The sequence below is a fragment of the Festucalex cinctus genome, chromosome 10 (genome assembly GCF_051991245.1).
Source record: "Festucalex cinctus isolate MCC-2025b chromosome 10, RoL_Fcin_1.0, whole genome shotgun sequence".
NCBI lineage: Eukaryota > Metazoa > Chordata > Actinopteri > Syngnathiformes > Syngnathidae > Festucalex > Festucalex cinctus.
This window is the reverse complement of record NC_135420.1, coordinates 4,057,287-4,079,389: the sequence shown is the minus strand read 5'-3', so window position 1 is coordinate 4,079,389 and position 22,103 is coordinate 4,057,287. Positions and strand designations below refer to the sequence as shown.

General features: G+C 42.6%; 1 protein-coding gene across 11 annotated transcripts in view; it reads left to right on the top strand.

The window, feature by feature from the left end:
* The window catches only part of tut4 (terminal uridylyl transferase 4), a 112,281-nt gene that overhangs the window by 74,171 nt on the left and 16,007 nt on the right, over window positions 1-22,103 (top strand). For 9 of the 11 annotated variants that reach the window (XR_013285232.1, XR_013285231.1, XM_077533422.1 and 6 more), the window contains 10 exons: window positions 701-804; window positions 907-964; window positions 8,533-8,636; window positions 8,717-8,806; window positions 15,978-16,091; window positions 16,868-16,945; window positions 17,048-17,231; window positions 17,323-17,370; window positions 17,614-17,696; window positions 17,804-17,919. Coding sequence is in view for 9 of the 11 variants with exons in the window: in XM_077533422.1 (XP_077389548.1) it covers window positions 701-804; window positions 907-964; window positions 8,533-8,636; window positions 8,717-8,806; window positions 15,978-16,091; window positions 16,868-16,945; window positions 17,048-17,231; window positions 17,323-17,370; window positions 17,614-17,696; window positions 17,804-17,919 (979 nt within the window). In the remaining 2 variants the exon portion in view is untranslated. The remainder of the gene's footprint in view (window positions 1-700; window positions 805-906; window positions 965-8,532; window positions 8,637-8,716; window positions 8,807-15,977; window positions 16,092-16,867; window positions 16,946-17,047; window positions 17,232-17,322; window positions 17,371-17,613; window positions 17,697-17,803; window positions 17,920-22,103) is intronic. The other 2 variants (XM_077533423.1, XM_077533426.1) reach the window with 2 other exon arrangements.

Sequence of the window (22,103 nt, the reverse complement as noted above, 5' to 3'; positions counted from 1 at the left end):
TTATAAGCCGCACTAATTACATTTCTAAAGGAAAAATCATTTTGTACATACATAAGCCGCACCTGACTATAAGCCACATGTGCCCACATTGAAACATGAGATATTTAAAAAGAAAGGCGGTACACAGAAAGAGTTTCAAAGGTTTAATAATATACCTTAGCTTTTCTTTCCAAACAGTGCCTGTGACATGACAGTAACACAGCAGCAATACGGCAGTAACTAACAGGGCTGGTTAAAAATAACATACCGGTAAAAGTCACTGAGACTGAGACATCTTGTATTTTCCATGATGAGGTTCTGCTCATGCTAATTTTATTCATGCACAAAGCGCGAAGTTACATTAAACTTGCGTCTTCCTCGACACATATATTCCACCGCATCATTGTATAAGCCGCAGGGTTGAAAGAGCGTGACAAAAGTCTCGACTAGTCCAGAAATTCCGGTACATAACGCACTGCCTAATTCTGAACAATCTGTAGTTTCTTTATATATGACATGGCAGTGCTTGACCAGAACGCTGAGCAATAGTCTGAATGTGATAACACTAGACTTCTAACCACACTTCCCCTTAAATTGTGGGGTAAAAAAATGTGAGGATCTTCTTATAATTGATACATTTCTACCCACTTTATTTATTACTTTGTCAACACAGTATGCTTTACAGCACATATTAAATGTTTTCATGCCTGTGACCCTGCAGATAAAGCTCAGCTGTGTTTGTTTGGATCCTCCAAGAATGGCTTTGGTTTCCATGACAGTGACCTTGACATTTGCATGACTCTAGAGGGTCATGAAACTGCAGAGGTAGGCATACGTACATTTACCAAAGGACACTTCATTGTTGCTATTTGAGATTTGTTGCTTTAACAGTTTAACATTTAGTGCTGAATTGTATGATCTGCACAGAAGCTGAACTGCAAGGAGCTCATCGAAGGCCTTGCTAAAGTCCTAAAGAAGCATGCAGGTGAACAAATATTTAATTATCAATTCAGTGTTCGAGTTACAGTACTCGGGCTGAATGGTTATGGAAAATAATCTAATTGTGATTTTTTATTTTTTTTTTATCCCCCCAAAAATTGTGATTGCAATATCATGTGCAATTATTTTTTTCAAGATCCTTTTCAATTAATTTTTTTACCCAACAAAAGGTTAAATGAACAATATCATATCTATTATATATTACAAGATCTTAAGATAAAGGCAAATGAAGCTTTTTAACATTTTTTTCTACTAGTTACAATTTACCACTTCAACATATCCAACTTTTCTTATTGCATGAAACACGACATGTAAACACTGTATTTATTAAAAACATAAAACTTACCGATCTCCAGTCAGTAAGCTCACACATGCTTAAGTGTAGGCAAAGTAAAATTATACCTGCTCATATGACGTAACATCGCCGATTTGATTTAAAAAAAAAACACTAGCATTCTGTAGCAATCCTTGTGGGTGGGTCACGGGTTGGGTAGTTTCCCATGGTCTGGACGCGCCGTGAAAACAACACAGGATTTGTTTTGGTAAGCTAAGCGCGTTCGGAGATGTTGTGTTCTGGCGTGGTTGCGACCGACAGTTACATGCAAATTTTCATTAAAAAGTTGTTTGCCGCTTAGCCTGTTTAGTTCACCAACACTACAATATATGTCCCGTATTTTCCGCACTATAAGGCGCCCCTAAGAGCCTTCAATTTTTTCAAAAGCTGACCATGCGCCTTATAATCCAGTGTGCCTGACATATGGATTTATATTGAGCCGCAACAGGTCTCGCTGTCAAGACGCTATTGGTGACCCTGTATGATCGGCGCATACGCAGAAGATCCCGCCATTTTAGATCACTAGCTAATACCAATGCAGAGAAAGAGAGAAAATAAAACAGCTGTTCATTCATTTTGGGAGTGAATGGAGTTGTCAGAAAGCCGGTTTGTAATCTATTAATAAAGTTTGACTGACCTATCTGACTGTTTTGTTGGCATTCACTTTAGCGCAGCACCATCTAATGGAGGCATAACGTAACCCCAGCCTCTACTGTAGCGCCTTATATATGGAAAAACTTTTAAAATATGTCATTCATTGATGGTGCGCCTTATAATGTGGTGCGCCTTATAGTGCGGAAAATACGGTACATTAAAAGAGGCTACGGTGGCGACAGCATCTAAATGACCTCCTAATAAACGTCCGTCCTAATCTTTATTCATGAAATAGGACGACACAACATATGGGTACCCATTTAGCCTCAAAATATAGGACAAATCAACAAATTTATCAGCCGCTGCCGCCTGACACAAATCTTGCATGTACAATACTCAGCTTACAAAACACGTGACACTACGGCAGCCGAAAAGTCATAACTCTCAACGTTGAAGTGTTGTTTTAAAACCAAGCTCAAACAGATTAAACATGTTAGACACTCATCTCAAGATCTCATGAGACAAAAAGCGGAGCGGCAAGTTCAATTCCTTTGTTTTTGTTGTGTACTCAAGAAATTTGTCTTTCACATCAAAAGATGATTACGAGATTAAAGCTAAACATTCCAGCTTGTATTTCATGGTATTTACACCTGTTGTTTGAAGCCACTCACTTTTTAAAGTGGGCAAAAAAGTATTGTAACATGTTACAGATGGGTGTTTCTAGTTGATCAGGTGTTGCCCTTTAGATTGATTCCTTAAACAATTGCTAGTGCTTGTTTTAAGTGCTTTGGCTTTCACCTGTGAAAAAATGCATTTGCTGTTAAGCAAACATGAAGACTAGAAAGCTGTGTATGGAACAAAGGCAAACCATTTTAAAGCTTAAAGAAGAGGGAACATTGGTCAGCGCGATTACGCAAACATTGGGCATAGCCAATACAATAATTTAGAATGTGCTGAAAAAGAAATACTGGTGTACTGAGCAACAGACATCAGACAGGTCAGCCAAGGGTATGAAGAGCAGTTCATGGCAGAAAAATTGTGAAAGCTTTCGAACACCCAAAGATATCAGTCAGTGACATCACTGCCAACCATCACAGGGCATGGATGAAGGTATTACGCCAGGTTCACACTGACTGCAGTACGGACTAGGGATGCTCCGATCGATCGGCCATCAATCATGACGGGCCAATATTCGTGAAAAAGTACGTAATCGGAATATTTGATCAAAGCCTTTTATTCCCGATCACAAATCGGATCGTCCGCTGGTCATGCATCGCAGCCTGCCCGTCCTGATAAACCAGACTCTGGGCAGTTGCGGCTACTCTTCTTCCGTCCCCCTCCTACCTCGCTTCACACAGTAAGCGGCTCGCAGCCCCGCACGTATGTGGCAACACAGAGATAAACATGTCGTCCGCGGACGCGGAGTGATTTCGGTACGGACTGCAATTCACACTGAATGAGTTGTGTGAGCTGTACGTGTCCAGAAATCTGCACCCACCAGACCACAACATTCCCCGGGGTTCACGCTGGACAGTTCACGCAATAACAACCGTGTATATAGAGCGCTACTGGTAAAAAATAGCCACGCTTGTCTGTCGACGCATCAATCTGCTTTTTGGACATATATGGGACCTCTACCATAGCTCTTCTACCATGGGTAAGTACGTGTTGTATTTAAATAGTAATTTAGTTTAAATAGTGTTATTTGTCATTTTTCATGAGCTTGTTTTTTGTCTTGCCTGACTTCCTGTCCGGCACGTGTAAAATCACGGGGGTTCACGCTGAACTGTGTATATAGAGAGCTAATGTCGTTCACGTTGAAACTCTTTTCAGCCATGGTTCCTCTACCTTGGGTAAGTAGTAAGTACGTTTTGAGCTTAAGTCATTCACCGCCTTTGACGAATGAATTCGTCAGACAAAAAAGTCACGCCCCTTTGACAAATTAATTTGTCAAACCCTTTTTATTTTTTTTTTAATTTATTTTATTTTATTTTATTTTTTTATGGGGATGGGTAGAGTAATGTCTACTACATGTGTAGCGTCACTGGAGCGTCACTAGACTGGAGCCAATTCATTTCGGCCACCAGATGGTAACAGTGCCAGTGAAGGGCGATTATCCTACATGATCAACAGAAGAAGGCGGCTGTGGAGGAGGAGTGGATGTGGGGAGTTAAGTGGAGTTGAGCTGAGTATAGCATATCTAGCATTAGCGAAGCGAAGCCAAATGGATAGTTTTCGACAACTAACACTGGAGGACAGCTTGTTTAAAACAAGATAAGATAACAGCGATTAAAAGTTCAGCGATGGAATGGGAGGATAATCTTGAAACATCTAAAATAGCAGCAATGGAGCAAGAAACCAGGCTTAAAAACTTAATATAATGAAGACAATAAGGGACAATTGAATGAGATCTAGGAGAGCATTGTTAGTGAGGTTGGATGCATGTGTTGAGTACGAAAAATGAACCATACAGACATACAGCTAATACAAGACAAGAACACTGAAGTTCAAAGCAACACACGTGTTGAACAGTCAAAATATTCCGATAAACAAGAAGTGAGAGGCAACAATACTACAGACAGACAGGAAGCGAAAAAAGACAGGATAGAGACAATGGGAACAGTCTTATGACGTCAAAATTACGTAGAGTTCCTGGTAAAGCAAGAGTCTCTCCACTTTGCTGCCACAGAACATTACTGTCTTGACTTCAAAGGAGATCTGATGGAATATGATGTCATTTCATAATGGTGTGGAGAGAAAAACGGTGAACGGCAGAGATCATCAACACAATCTGGAGCTGTACATGGGTGGAAAACCCAAAGAGCTGGGAATGTTGTATGCGCATGGAACCAAAATAAGGATACCCTAAAGCAAAGTTGCTCCTGCATGATTAGTACAGGACCCTTCATAAGGTTGCTAGAGCATATATCAATAAAGTTTTGAACTGGCCTGCTATTAACTAAATGAATATCAGCCATTTTCGTTGGAGCAACACCCCCCTTCTGTACCAGCCATTTTACTGGATTTTTACCGAGCTTGCAAGGCCCACAGAATATTGTGTTCTATCGCTACATAACATGGACATGCCAAAAGAAAGATTAGACTCTCTTCTTTCATAAGAAAAAAGAAGTGTATTTCTATCTTTTTCTGTTCTTTAAATATCAGCGTTAAAATATAGCTAAGTTTTGTCGAAATTCCAATTCTTGACAAAAAACGTGGAAAAATAGCTTTTTGTAAAACAAACATTTCAAGCACAACTTGGACATTAACACGATTTTTTGTTTTTTGACAGCTGAAACATCTAAATAATGTTTTCGAAGAATAGGAACAACATTCCAAAAATTGATCTTGAGAACAGTTTGTTGCACATAAAAATGAATAATTGGCTGGTCTGACTGCAGCTCTGCCGCAGCATCCAGTCATTCAGGAGTTGTGACCGGCAAAACAAGTCGTTTACCCCACGTATCATCGCTCCACAGTTGCTCATTGCGTTTGCTCGATGAACGAAGGAAGCATCATTCCTTAACGTGCAGCAACTCGATCGCCGCTGTCATGCTTTGATGAGCTAAGGATGCTTTTTTTAAAGCCAAAAAGCAATCCTGCAGGGTTAACTGTTTTGTTCTGCCGATCACTGATTTTCTACTTCCTCTCCACTGTTCCCCGCGGCTCTATAACACGCTAGTAGTGAAAGACGCCACTCCAAGTCCCAATCTACACTTCCTGCTTCTCTTCTTCTGCAACAAGATCCTTGCGTGATACTGGTTGATCTTATACTTGTTGCCACTTGCTGGCCTTTTCTTTTATAACATTGCAGTCAAGCCTAATCCTTTAGTCAGAAGCTGCGCCAGACCCTCCTGTACATTCTTGCATAAAAAAAAGCTTATGACGTATATATACGTCATATGTACACGGCGACTATGAGAATCTAAACGTGCGAAAACTCACGGAACTTTGCACGAACATCAGACCTGTCACGAACATGAATATTTTACATTTGTTGTGCAATGTGCAATAAATGGCTCAACAGCATTTCAATGAAGCATTTCCGATTGTATGATTCAGCTAAATTTGTGAATATTGGGAGGCGTACATATCAGCCTAAGACATACAAAAAAGTATTCTGTAGCCATATGCTAAACCTAACCCATCATTTATGGCCTTTTAATGAAACTTTGCACACACAAGGCATGGCAAAAACATTTACATTTTAGATGGTCCTTACTCCTTGTCCTATGTAGCAGTACCCCAACATGCCAATACCCCGACGTGCAAATACCCCAAAGTGACCCGGGCCCTTTATAGCGGCTTGCAGCTCTAGTTGTTCTCCACAAATAATTGCGTTTTTGAGAAAACTCGAGAACTCACAAAAACTCACCAAACTTTACACAGAGATCGGGCCTTGTGAAAATGTTAGATTTTAAAGTCGCCATACATTATAACAGAAAAATGGGTCTGTAGCGCTCCTACATAGGTTTAACAGTTCCCTGTCCCGCTACGAATGTCCTACTGCTACGAAAATTGAGTGGCACCTGTAACACATACAGACGAACAAAGAAGACTTAGATACTTGTACCCTAAAATGAACAGGAAGTGAGGTATGAGTATTTGAATGTCCAATTTTTACCTATTTTTGCACATTACAGGGGTCATATTTTTGCCCCCATCTCCTACACGGTTAACCCGATAGACTTCAAACTTGGGCTGTAGCATCTCAACACCTGGGGCAACATCAGGGCAAAAAAATTTAAAGTTTTCGATATACTATATGACGGGGCACCTGGAGCACATACAGATGCACACAAGACTGAGATACCTGCACCCTAAAATGCACAGGAAGTGAGGTATGAGTATTTGAATGTCTAATTTTGGCCAATTTTTGCACATTTACCCGGGTCATACTTTTGCCCCCTTCTCCTACACGGTTAACTTAACACAATTGACTTAAAACTTGGGCTGTACCATCTTAACACTTGGGACAACATCAGGGTAAAAAGGTTTTTTATGTACGATATGACGGGGCACCTGTAGCACATACAGACAAACAAAAAAGACAAAACCCGGGATTACACTGCATGCGTGTGCGTTGTGTCTCCACTGCGTTCCGGCGGCGCAGCCAATTCGGTTTGTTCAAATTACACCGGCTGCGTCTGCGTCGTGTCAACTGCGCTTCAGCTGCATCGTGCCGGAGCCCGCCGCACGGATAGACCTATTTTCTATTTTTGCCGGAGGACACATCCATCGGGATCCGACAAATGATAAGCCAGCACAGAACAGATTGAGCAGGACAGGAAGACCGACGCAGTTTCAAAATAAAAATTCCGGTCACTTATCAGAATAAAATAGTGCTCGCCAGATCCTATTTCACAATGATGACAGCAAAATGTCATAATGCATAGCGCTTAAATCACTGTTTAAACACCAGTGAACATGGACGATGAGAGATTTAATATCGAGGTGGAAAGCAACAAAATTATTGACACAGCACATCCTTTTTATAAGGACAACTTAAAAAAAAGAATGCTACATGGAACGTCATAGCAGAGACTATGGGAGTGGACTGTGAGTTTAATCAAAGCAAGTCCACCTCTCTTTCTGCTTCTCTGTTGAGCACAGACTTTCTGTGTGTTTGTCATTTGTAATGCCACAATAGGTGCGTTTCCATTACCCTCAGTTTTGCGCAAAAGGCATGTTTCGCAAAAATAAGCTGGTAATGGAAACACCGGATTTGCGAAAAAACTCTCAAATATCGCAAAAAAGTTTTTGCGCTCTCATGAGGTGGTTTTTGAGACGTATCGAAAAAGAAGCATTTTGCAAAAGTGTAATGGAAACACTTTTTGCGCATTAGTAGTCATGTGACACCCGCCCGCGGTCACGGAGGAAAGGACTGCAACACGTTTATGTGTATTTTTTATTAAACTTGCAATTACTATTTGTTTTGAGAATTCTTAATTTCGGGTTTGTATTTTAGTTTTACATGCTGAAGTGATTTGTATCGGCTACTGCACGTCAAAAGAGAGAGAGGTGTAATCGAGCGAGACTCCTTCGAAAAGTTGAAGGAGAGGAGAGCTTGAAATCCTGTCCTGCCATGTCTGATAAATTTAGCAGAAAACATCAGAAACTTTTAACAATTTGTAACCCGCCTTTTACCCAGCTTCTGCATGGGAACAACAACATTTTAGGATTACAGGAAGTAGGAAGTACGGTGCCACAATTGCTTTCGTGTCGGAACTGCTTGCCTACTGCCGAGGAAAATACACAACAACACCAATACTAAATGCCCGAAACCGCCCGATGAGGGGTGAGTGTTTTTAAAGTATTATAACTACAACGGGCGTCAGTCTACCGTAAACATCATGAGCACCTCCTACAGAACAGCGAGGTCTCGCGAGACGGGACATTCCGAGAATTGCGCCTCAGAAGCGAAACTCTCGTCAATGGAAACACCGACAATTCGAAATTGTACTTTATCGAAATAGTACAATATCACTTTTATTTTTGCGAAAAAGGGTAATGGAAACGCACCTATTATCGCGCGCGAAGAAATGAAATTAAATGAAATTACACTGTCCCCTTTTGAATAAATAAATCGCATTTTCCTGTGTTCTTCAATTATGTCCCAACACAAGGGCTGAGGAACATCTTGCCTATTACAACAGCAAAAGTGCCTATCGTGAAGTTTGAACACAGGCAGAGTGGTTTGGAGGGAGACATCAGTCTCTACAATACTCTGGTGAGTGACAGAGCCCTAATTTAGAGGGTTTCCTTCATTATTTTTAGAGAAACTTGTAAAATTTGGGTCCCTTGTGGTAGGCTCAACATAACACCAGAATGCTGGCTATGTATGCAGCCCTGGATGAACGTGTGCAGTTCCTGGGATACATGATGAAGGTCTTTGCAAAGGTATGTCAGAAGTACATTCATGGATTATAGTGAGACCAGTGGTGTCCAAACTCGATCCTCGAAGGCCGCAGTCCAGCAGGTTTTGGATGTTTCTCTGCTCAAACGAGCCTGTTTCAAATGAGCAGGATCATTACTAGGCTGATGCAGAGCTTGCTGATGAGCTTCAGGTGTGTCGGAGAAGGGAGACGTCCAAAACCTGCAGGACTGCCCCTCAATTGTTCTGGCTTGTTCATGAAATCTGTGGGAAAATTATGTGCCGGCTGAGTGACTGCAAAATTTCGGTGATTTGTTGGTAATCCCATTGTCAACCCACAGTGCAATTCACTACCAGTCGGCTGTGTGGATGCATTGCTACAGTTGTCTTTTATAAATATTTATGTTTTGTCTGTCTGTTTATATGAACCTTGAGTCCTCCAAATAGATGATGGTAACGATGAAATCCAAAACTATGCCCAAAACATAACAGAGAAGAAATACTATTTGCATTTTTAGATCAGTGGGTCTCAACCGTTGTCACCCTGGGACCCCCATCTTACTGTTGTTGCAAAGTCGTGAGACGACAAACCAGCGCCAAAACTTTCGCTGTTAGCGTGGGTGGAGGAGAGGGGCGACTACTGTTCAGCGACGGGGGGGATGGGACAAGGAAAGTCTTGCAGCCCTGAGGCTGTGGGATAAAACTTTGGAGGCCAACTTAAAGTCAGTTCCATAGGTGAATATCAAATGTGGCATATTCGTGAGCAACTGGTGCTAAATGTGAAAGCTTCTGTGCATTTAATGGGCTGTACTTTGCGACGTCGCCACAACATGCAACGGCAGTTCATATTTTGAATCCCCACAAAAACAGTGGCCAAGACTTGCCACTAGGGGTGGGTGATATGGCCTAAAAATTTTATCACGATATTTCAAAGAAATTTGCGGTGACGATATTTTTGACGATATTGGTAATATTTACTGAACAATAGATTTGTGATTGACACTTCAGAATAATAGCACTTTTATTGCAGCAACAATATTTAAGCCACCATATTTTTTTTTCAGAATTGAAATGTAAACAAAGTGCAAATATACCAACTGTAAAGGAATAAAATGGAAATAAAAACAGGCCAGATAGTGTTTACCCTGCGAATTATAACATAACTGCTTAAAGGACATTTACTTAGCGAATACAATGAAAGCACATACCTTCAGAAGTCAGTGGCAAATTGCATGAGTCAAAAAAGTCCATTATTTTCTCCTATGTGGTTGAGCTTCGTTAAGGTGTGTGTGTGGGGGTGGGGGGGGTCGCCAAAGATACAGTAGCAGCCAGTTTGTGGCGTCATGCTTCGTACATCGCAGGCAAGTGTATTGGTAAAAAAATGGTTTTCCCTCCGTGATTCTTTTGGCAGTGGTTATTTTTGCCGCAACCGGCAGCAACCCTCCTCCTTGCCGTGAATGGCTCTGACTGTTTAATCAGATTAATCAGAAGAGCGAGGAAATGCCACGTTTCCTTGTAGACATTACTAGCGGGTAGGGGTGTGCATGTTCCATTAATATAACATTCTTCCATGCTTAAGGTGTGAAAGTTAGACTTTTTTTGAATATTTTTCCATCAAAAATGGATGTTAAAAAAATCGATTCGGCTGCCTATTGAATCGATTCAAGAATTGGGTGCTGTAGTATCGCGATATATGAATAACACAAATGTGCACTTTTAGGGCGCTGCGCGATAGAAACGTGCACGCCTTCTCGTCGAGACCATATTAGCTTAGCGGTCGATTAGCATCACAAACTCACGTGAATTAGATGGCGAATTATCGGTCACGGTAAAATAAACACCGCGGATTGTTGATCTTGGCCAGTCAATACGCGACCGCTTCAGTATTAACCAAACACGGTCTGCTTTTTTTTTTTCTCATGAACTTTTGTTCACCTCCAACCACACGAGCTGCTTATATGTTTACGGCAACAGTTTTCCTGCACGATTTGCAAATTTTTTATTTATTTTTTTTATAGCATTGTATCTGACCTCTTTTAGCAAAACATTATTTTATTTTCAATGATTCCATTTAAACCTACGTCTAACTGGTTCCAATCGCTGGACTCTGCTATCATAAAATTCTATTGGAATAAAAAAAAAGCCAAAATTAGTCTATCTACTCTTCAGGAAAGTAAATCTAAAGGAGGTTTAGAGGCACCAAACTTTATGTACTATTATCTAGCTAATCAACTACAATATCTTGTGCTATGGACACAACCCAACAGAGATACTAACTGTTGGTTGGAATTGGAGCAGAAGGATTGTAATAATCTTAGACTGTCAGATTTACTCTTTATTACAAAATCAATAAGACGACATAATTGTTTTAAAAACCCAATGATAGCCGCCACCCTGACTGCCTGGTGGAAGGCATTAGAAATTACAAACTCCCAATTGGCGCCCTGTGGGCTCTCTCCCATTTGGCATAACCCCGACTTTCAACTTAATAATCAGTCGTTCCATTTAAGCCTATGGGAGCAGAAAGGAATTACACACCTTCATCATCTTTTCTCAGATAATAAGTTTATATCGTATACAAACTTGGTCCAGAAATATGAAATAAAAAAGGGAAATTTCTTACATTATCTGCAAGTTAAAAATATGGTTAAGAAACAAATCCCAACACTTCAGGATACGCTCCAACTGCCTGTCTTAGCTAAAGATATTATAAAGCTTTCTCCAACAACAATAAAGAAAATATCAAAAATATATAAGTTATTTTTATACACAAATAAAACGTATTTACCGACTTTAAAATGGGAAAAAGACTTGTCTATAGTTCCGGAACCAGACTTTTGGACCCAAATCTGTGAAAATGTATTTAAAATGACCAAACAGACAAATTTGCAACTTATCCAATATAAGATACTTCATAGAACATATATTACACAATATATGATGAAAAAAATGGGACTCTCTGACTCCGACATTTGTCTCCAGTGCTCACAAAACACTGCCGATACTTATCTTCATGCTTTATGGTCATGTACTCCAGTGCTGCATTTCTGGACTAAAATCTTGGAAAAGCTCGCTGATATATTAAACTGTAGGCTTCCTTTATCTCCAAGACTGTGTTTACTAGGTGACTTAACAATAACTGAGCTACCATGTAAACAATCTCAATCTATATTTATAGCCCTTACTATTGCTAAAAAAATAATCCTTGTCAATTGGAAAAATAAACAATCTCTAAATATCGACCACTGGTTAAACTTACTAATAAATTATATCTCAATGGAAAAAATCTCTGCCTTAAATAAAAATCAAGTATCAAGATTTAAACAAATATGGTCTATGTACATAGAATATTTTAATCTCAATTTGGCAACTTAATCCTGCCAAGATTCTGCCTGTTAACGAGAGCCACCACATCGTTACAACTTCTGTTTTCGCTGCTCCTGTATTTGGTATTTTGTATCTGATTGTTTTTATTTTTATATAGTCAGGAACCTAGTTGCTGCTCGTGGGCTCGAGCATACCACACTATACGACACTATACTCAATAACTCCTTAAGATCTATTTCTAGTGGGCACTAAGCATCAACACTTGGTGTTACTGCATGCTAATTAGTCAATTTTCTTGACGCCGTCCCCTGTGGTCGGGCGGGGGTGGTTCTGCTCCCCCCCCCCCCGTTGTCTGCTCGGTGGCGGTTGCGTCTTGGCCGTTCCCTGGGCCCCCTGTGGGGTGCGGTGTTGGGGTGCTTCCCCTGGTGCCCGGGGCGGTGCCGTCCCGGCGCGGTCCGCTGCTCCGTGCCCGGCGGCGCGGTTCGGGGTGGGTGGGCCTCCGGTGTGCCCCGTGGTTCCCTCTCCCCTCCCCCTTCCTCCCCCCCGTCGCCTCTCCCTCCTCGCCTCCTCCCGCCCATCCTCCTCTGCCTCCCGGTCCCTTTTCCCTTGTCGCCCTCCCTCCTCCTCTCCCCCCCGCCTCCTGCCCTGCAGCCGCCCTTTCGCCTTCTTGTCGTCTTCTCCCCGCTTCCCCCGCCCCCCCCCCCCCTTCCCTGTCTGCCCTGCGGCCCCTCCCCCTCCCTCTCCCTGGGCCTGGGGCTCCCTCCCCGGCCCGGGCGTCGGGCTCCGGGGGCCGGGCGAGGGTTTGGGGCCTGCGCCACTCCGGTATAACTCCTGGCGCCCCGGGCGGGCTCCGGTGGCCGGTGGGCTGTCCGGTAGCCCTGCTGCGCTGGCTGTCCGCCCATTGTGGTGCCGGGTGGATGAGGTGGGGGGCGGCAGGGGGTGGGGGTGCTGGGGGGCGGGCGTGCCACCTACACCCGCCGGGTTGGGTGAGGCCCCGCTGGTCGCTCCTCTTACTCACTTCACTAGCTTGCACTATACACTTTGTAAATATACACATAGGGCACACAACACATTTCTTGGTGGGGTGGGGAAGGGTGGAAACACCGTCTTCACCCTTCAACTCCCCTCCAATTTTAATGCACCTCACGTCCAAGGGGAGGGGTGAGTTGGGGCGGGGAGCCATCAGAGGGGATGGACTGCAGTACCTGGCAGCGCTGTGGTCCCCCCCATTTGTGTCCCTGCCCCACCACTTTGTCCCTCCATTCCCTTTTTTAATGCACCACACATATACATATTCATTTTTTGGGGGGGGATACGGGTGTGTCGGAGTAGGGGAAATTTTTTCCCTCTGCTCCGACTCACCTGCTCCCAATTTTAATGCACCACACGCACACACTTGTATATACACTGGGTGGGGCCACATTCACGGTGTAAGGGTAGAGCTCGCCAGTCGGCGAGCTGGCGGACTCAGTAACAGGGTTAGGTGTCACTAGTACTCTGGCGTGACGACCGGGGCCTCTCCCCACCGGGCTCGGTGTTCTGGTGTTCCGCCTTCTCCCCTGGTGCTTCCTCCTCTGCTTCCCCCCTCCCGCCGCTGTGCAAATCTCGCGCGGCTGGAGGTGGGGTGGGCACATCTTCCCTCTCTGCGCTGCTGCCCGGTGCCGGTTTCCGGGGGGGGGTGGGGGGTTCTCGCGGGGGGCCGGGTTCGCGGGGGGGGGGTGGCGGCCGTCGGGGGGGGGCGGCTTGTTTGGGGGGGGGTGGAGGTATGGGTGGGTGGGGGGTTGGGTGCTGGGGGTCGGGGTGTGTTCGGGGGTTTGGGGGTCGGGGGTGGTGGGGCCTGGGTCGTGGTGGATGGCGGGTTTGGGTGGGGTGCGGGGGGGTCGTGGGGGGATGGGGGCTGGGGACCGGTGGGGCGCTGTGGGGGCCCGCTGGGCCTCGTTCTGCGGCCTTGGGCTCGGGGGTGTGGGCCGGGGCTGGGGCGGGGGTGTTCCGGGTGTCTGGGTCGGCTCGCTGACCGGTGTCCGCTCGGGTGGCTTGGGGGTGGCCTTGGTGCTGCCGCGGCCTGGGGATTCCGGGGGGGGGGGGGGGGTGCTCGCTTTGCTGGACCGCGGTTGACGGCTTCTTTCTTTGGTGGTGGTCCTTATGCATGCCAGATCCGTCGCACCAGCATCTACTGAAACTCAACAGAAGTACCCTCTCCCTCCCACAGCCCCTTGAATCAGTTGGTGCTGGTGTCTGTGGTTCTCACTTTGCTTTATCTATCCTTCCCTCCTTCCTCTCTTTAGTTTTTCCTCTGGTCACTTGAGATCTTAATATATTAGAAGTATGAGGTTTCTGGGGTTGGCATAAGACTCCGGTTTTGTAACCACGCAGGAGGGGTCTTGTTGGTGCTGGACTTCACTTTGATGGATTGGATGTACTGGCTTCTATTGATCTCACTCTGCCTTATCGATCCTTCCCTCCTTCCTCTCTTTAGTTTTTCCTCTGGGCTCTTGAGATCTCGCTAAATTTGCTGGAATTTAGAGGCTTCCGGGGTTGGCGTAAGACTTTGATTTTGTAATCATGGGGAAGGCAGGAAGTGTTTGGTCGGTGCTGGATGTCACTTTGATTTACCTTTCTTTTCTCTTTATTTCTTTTTTTTTCTGACCTTTTCTCTGGTCTCCTGACCATTTAAATCTCACGACTCTGGCAAGATTCTGAAGTACCTGGTTAAGGCGAAGGGTAATGGGATATTTATAAGGTTTTAGGTGAATGAATGAGTATAAATTTATACGTATTTGCACGCACGCACACGCACGCACGCAAACGCACGCAAACGCACACACGCAAACGCACGCACGCACGCAAACGCACGCACGCAAACGCACGCAAACGCACGCACACATACACACACAAAAAAAAAAAAAAAAAAAAAAAGAAAAGAGCAATGATGACAAGACGTTGAATCGGTAAGACTACCGAATGAACAATTCTGAGCTCTTCAAAAAAAAAAAAAAAAAAAAAAAAAAAAAAACAGCCTCCACACGACGAAATTCACTCCCACTTTGTCGAAGACGCGACAGAACTGAGTTCTTGCAGCCTCACACGCTCCTACATTGTTTTTTGTGCAGCAGCGAACGACGCGTATACGTCCAAGTTGACGCAAAGACATATAATGTTACGTATTACGTCATCACGTCAATTTCGCGATTTGTCAAATTTGTATAACCTAAAAAAAAATACACCGGTAATATCGCAGACGATATGTTTTGGAACAAATCCTACTTGTCACTCGTGAAATGTTATGGCCGAACCACACACACTGCAAGTATGCAAGCTTAGACAGTTCAGTTGATCCCGCCCCCATCCCGCCGCGCGCCTGTGGTAACGGAAATGCAATGGAGGCTGTCTGGTGTCCTGCTGTGCCACGTGGTGTAGTGTGGTGCTGTGCCGCTGGGGTCTCAAGGAAAAGTGGCTCAACATCCCTAGATTAAACTAGTTAGCCGTAGCCGAAATAGCATAGACCTGCGTGACCCTTCAGTCGTCAGCAAAACAGGCATCAGTCTCTGAGAAGTACGTCGGCACTTAACCCGGTGAGTGATGATGACCCTGACGGACAAAAACCCACATCTGCCATTTATTAGTCCGCCAATTTTTTCTTGCCATTCATCAGAAAAACGGGTCCGTCAGCGACGAACACTCTGTCACTCCCGACGGACTGCCCACCTTTGGGAAAACCATTTAATAAACCAACCTCATTTATGTAGAGGACTTCTTCATCCAACCAGATTGCTTATTTGTTTTATAGATTACATATAAAGAACAGGTCAGACTTTGCTTTCAACTTTGTTACATTGTCACAATAGGACTTTACTTTATTGTGCTTTACAGCGCTGTGACATTGGAGATGCATCCAGAGGAAGTCTCTCATCTTATGCTTACATTCTGATGGTGCTTTACTTTCTGCAGCAGAGGCAGCCTCCAGTCATCCCAGTCCTGCAGGAGGTACTAATTACCAATATAAATTAGTTGGCACTTAACTCTTTCACTGCCACACCTTATCAAAAAAACAACCCCCAATGCCAGCGGATTTCAAGCATTTTAACTCATTTTTCGAAGCAAACAGAATATTGTGTTATTTTGCTACGTATACAACATGGGTGCCACATGAAAGATCACATTCCATTCTTTCATTAGAAAAAAAGTATGTTTCTACCTTATTCCGTTCTTTAGTAATCACCTTTTCAAAATAGGTCATTTGAGTGACAGTGAGTAAAAATTGAAAAGAAAAGATACATTTTTTCCACAACAGTCTTTGATTCTAATATATTTTGTTTAGTGACGTTCCGTCCAATTAGGTTTAATGTTACAAAGGCTTTGATCATTCACGTCAGCCTTGAAAACGTTCTTTTTCATCAGATTGCGTCATGTTTCATTGTAATTCGCAGCTCGAGTTAGGGCCCGAGCAGCTACCGCTGCGAGGTTAAATAAACCTGAGTTGAGTTGAGTAATTCCATACAACGGCAGCCCATTGTTAGTGGGTGTTTTTGCGTTCACAACTCATTGACCCGGCTGCGCTGCACTTGGACGTTGCACTGACCACTGATATATTAAAAAAAAAATAAAAAATAAAAGTAGTTGACGTCACTTAACGTTTATGGCGGCATACATCGTGATTTTACTAAACGTTATTAAACGTTTTTGGCGGTCAAAGAGTTAAGGTAAAGATGAAGATTTAGTATTATGGTCAAAAGTACATGTACATTATTGATACCTCTTAGATCTTTGACGGAACAAGCGTTCCCCAGAGAATAGTAGATGGTTGGAATGCCTTCTTCTTCGATGACCTTGAAGATTTGGTGAGGTCAACATTTGCTTTTGAACTTTAAATATTTCATTGTTCCAAACAATGTTCAGTTCAATTTTATTTCAGTTCAATTAGTTTTTTTGTGTCCACACAGCGCCTGCGGCAGCGTATGTCGCAGGTGGAGCTCAACACAGAATCTGTGGGTGAGCTATGGTTGGGCCTTTTGCGCTTCTACACTGAAGAGTTTGACTTCAAAGAGCACGTCATCAGCATCCGCCAAAAGAAACGCCTCACTACCTTTGAAAAGCAGTGGACGAGTAAATGCATCGCTATTGAAGGTGAACTAAATAAAGTAACTTTTCTAGCTCATTTAACATGCTTAAGCGATATTGCAACTTGTTTCAACTTACTTGTCTTTTATCCTCTTAGATCCTTTTGATTTGAATCATAATCTTGGTGCCGGAGTTTCTCGCAAAAGTATGTTTTTGTTTTTTTGTTTTTTAACGCCAACAAAACAATCTTTAAAGATTGGTTTGTTAAAATGACCATAAATACTGTTTTACGATTAGATCAGATTAGTTATTTGATTCTGATAAACCTGCAATAATATTTAAGGTGACTGACTAACAGCTACTGCAAGTGGTTACATTTTAGAATACAGTTGCAGAACCTAAAAATTTATTTATTGCCTTTGCTTGAAACACCTCTTTCCTTTTACAGTGACTAACTTTATCATGAAGGCTTTCATAAATGGGCGAAAGCTGTTTGGAACTCCCTTCTACCCGGTCCCTGGTACTGAAGTGGTAAGGGCAAACTGAACAATTTTTAAGCACGACACTCACAGATGCAGATGTTAGTAGTAGAGTGCAAGTTAAACCAGTTGAAATGTTTCCATTGCCCCTTGTTGTAGGACTACTTCTTTGATGCAAAGGTTCTAACAGATGGCGAGTTGGCACCAAATGACAGGTGTTGCCGGATCTGTGGAAAGATTGGACATTATATGAAGGACTGTCCTAAAAGACGCAGGTTGGACTTTTAATATGAAATCTCATTCACTTATCAAGACTATAACTTCTGTTCGCTGAAAGAGAGTAATGGGCCACAAAACACCCTCTTGGGGCTTGATTATCCAGGCACCGCCTGCATAAATACAGTATATAGCACAGTTTCTGTATCACCGTCATCCCTGTTCTATAAACGCTCCATAAATTGGTACAACACATACTGCAGATTCACTCTATTGCAGATTTTTATTTGGGTCCATAACTAGTGTTGTTCTAATACTGTTTTTTGGCCCCCGATACCGATACCCAGCTTTGCAGTATCGGCCAATACCAATACCATACCGATACCTGAAGTTTATTTTCCTCAACATGAAAAAGCTGTCCTGCCATTAGTTCAGAGCATTCAAGGGCCAATAGGATATCTTAGGACGGCATGCAGTGAGCATGTCACATGAATGTCGTGAATGTCGTGCACGAGCAAGACATAAGATGGTGCATCCAAAATCCTATATTAGCATTGGAATTAATGGTATCGGCATGTTACTTATGATTAGTCACCGATACCATTGCTTTAATGCAGTATCGGCACCTCTGCCGATACCAGTATCGGTATCGGAACAACACTATCCATAACTCATACATTGCGGGGTTGACCTTGGGTTGTACCTCAATATTTCATGGGTTTTCCAGAGAAGATCTACCCCCATTTAACGTTTGTTATTGGGTAAGTAAATTTTTTCTACGCAAATTTGTTTAAAATTCAGCTCACAAATTTTAAAATGAACTAGTTCAGTTCATAGTTCATAATTGAATGTAATTGATAAGTTAATCTGTACAAAAATGAACTATTTCATAGTTCCTTCCCCATAGTTCAAAGTGATACACTATTTTTTTATTTTTAGCAAAAAAAATTAAGTAAAGATTGGGCGACGGTCACCGCTTTGTGAACAATTGCGTGAGAAAAATCAACATTGAATGTATGTGACCTTCAACCACTCAGGTGGCACTGCATCAGAAACCAGCATCAATGTGTAAAGGATATCACCACATGGGCTCAGGAACACTTGAGAAAACCAATGCCAGTAAATACAGATCGGCACTACATCCCTAAGTGCAACTTAAAATTCTACTATGCAAAACAAAAGCCATTTATCAGCAACATCCAGAAACACCGCCGAGTATTCTGTGCCCAATCTCATCATAGATGGACTGATGCACAGTGGAAAAGTGGTGTGTGGTCTGACAAGTCCACATTTCAAATTGTTTTTGGAAATTGTGGACATTGTGTCCCACAGGCCAAATAGGAAAGAACCATCCGGACTGTTATGGACGCAAAGTTTAAAAGCCAGAATCTGAGATGGCATGGTGACTGAGCTAAAAAAGCCTTCACAAAAAAAAAGATTGGCTTAGTACAAGAATGGACAACTTTAGATGTTAGATAGTATTGTATCTCAAGTAGTGATTTTTAACTCGTCCACTGCCATTGACGGTTATAGACGTCAATATTCCATTTTAACTGGGCTGGCAGTGAATGAGTTAAAATATTGCAGAGTGCTGATTGGATGTTTTGTACCAGTTCATTCAGTGTCCTGCCCACATGGAGCGTTTGATTTACCTGCATAAAAGCAGGGAGCTGAAGAGACACGGGCATTGTACTTAACAAGCAGCATTTGAAGTTAATTGCCTTCAATTAATCCACTTGTTGCATGACCGGAGTAGAGTGGGCTAGCTGACGAAAGGGACATGCCGTGGGTGTTTAGTTTGCATTGTAGCCTACTTATTTAAAATAAAAAAATAAATAGATAAATAAATTAAAAAAGTGTAGGTGAGAAATCTGTTTTAAAAATAGCCCATCAGTGATTGTATACTGTGTCTTGCTAAGAAAAATTAAAACAGAGGATGAATATCAACATTTATTTACTTATAAACTTAACATGGTACATGTTTCTAAATGTACCAATTTTTCTATATTTTGTTTAAAAACCAAAAGAATGTGAAAAACTGCAGCTATTTCCCCAAATATTTCAAATAAGCACATCTTAGTAAAAAAAAAAAAAAAAAAATTGTGGGTACAAGACTGACCAACCTTCATTCATTTAACTGTGGCTCAAGCTCTCATTTAAGTGAATGGGAACACTCAACCAGGCAAACAGTGTGTACTCACGATTTTTTATTAAGCACAAACATTACAAATCCATCCACAAGTACCTTTTAAATTGTAAATATAGTTCAGCGTTGTAAAACATTATATTTATTGTATATAAAGAAATGGGCGTGTGCCACTGCGTTGCTGTCGGCCAATCAGATGACAATGACGACACGACCCCAACGACCGGCGCTGCAGAACCTCTGTGGAGAGGGCTCTAAGAAGCAGTTACAACGGAACCGCTCGGCCCCGAAAACGTCCCATGGAGCCGCTAACATCTGGGGACAAAAAATGCCGCTTTGGTGTGTAATCGGTCCGGTGGAAAAGTCCTCAGTTCCCAAACATTTATTGAGTGTTAGGCCTATAAAGAAAGCAAGGTAAGCCTCATTACGTTCCAAAAGAAACAACATGCGATTCGGAAAGTCGTGCTCCCCCATGCCGTGCTCTCGTCATTCAACAGACGCATTCACGAGTTTTGACCATTCCTTTAGAAACGCTACGGAGGCTATTCTTGCTTTTTTTTTATAGGAATTTCACATTGCTTGCAAAAATGTGTTGTGACGTAAATAACAATGGTGGCGTACGTCCAAGTAAAGTTTCTACTCAATGTATTCAACTAGAAAGGATTTTTGAAAAATGAATCTCAAAGTTATGTTAGTAACAGCCAAATAAATAATATAAGCAAACTTGTCATGACAGCCGGGGTTCTTTTTAACTTATCACAATATACATTTATAATTATGCCCAATGATGTATATTATACCCAGCTTTGCAGTATCGGCCAATACCAATACCATACCGATACCTGAAGTTTATTTTCCTCAACATGAAAAAGCTGTCCTGCCATTAGTTCAGAGCATTCAAGGGCCAATAGGATATCTTAGGTCGGCATGCAGTGAGCATGTCACATGAATGTCGTGAATGTCGTGCACGAGCAAGACATAAGATGGTGCATCCAAAATCCTATATTAGCATTGGAATTAATGGTATCGGCATGTTACTTATGATTAGTCACCGATACCGATACCATTGCTTTAATGCAGTATCGGCACCTCTGCCGATACCAGTATCGGTATCGGAACAACACTATCCATAACTCATACATTGCGGGGTTGACCTTGGGTTGTACCTCAATATTTCATGGGTTTTCCAGAGAAGATCTACCCCCATTTAACGTTTGTTATTGGGTAAGTAAATTTTTTCTACGCAAATTTGTTTAAAATTCAGCTCACAAATTTTAAAATGAACTAGTTCAGTTCATAGTTCATAATTGAATGTAATTGATAAGTTAATCTGTACAAAAATGAACTATTTCATACACACAGGTGCAAATCATCCATAATTAACTACGACCGGAACTGGGTACACAAATAAGATAATTTAAATATATGTGGACACAAATTTATGCACTACATAATACTGTAGATTAAATTGGCACATCACTTGGAAACGGAAAATGTTTTACATTGCAGGAAAGTTCTACACCTCCCACTTGGTCTACTGATTCTACAATCCAAGTAGGCCACTATACCCATGCTCTCAAACATAAATAGGATGTACAGACTTAAGCGTAATGGAGTCTCGGGGTCCATAAACAACGTCAATTGTTATCGTTAGCGTTGTGAAGTTCCTTCACCGAAACACACCACCAAATGGTTGATGGTGGGGAGTCTTTATCCCGTACCGAAACACACCACCATCTCTTGAAGGGGATGGTGGAGGGGAATCTTTGTCATATGCAAAGTACAGTGACAACACGGGAAACTTTGACATGTTTTAACTCGTACATCACGGACGACACCATGTGTGTCAGGACAGACGTCCACAATCCGACCAAGTTTAAACTGACCCCTGATTGCGTTTTGGTCAGCCATCCACACAAGGTCCCCCACCTCAACATTCCTCACAGGAGCATGCCATTTCTGGCGGATGAAGAGGCCAGGTCCAGCAAGCTGACTCCACCGCTTCCAGAATTTGTCGACCTAAATCTGAACTGCCCTGAGACGCACAACAGGATAGGAGGGGTATTCAAAACCACAGGTGTCGCCCTTGGATCTTGC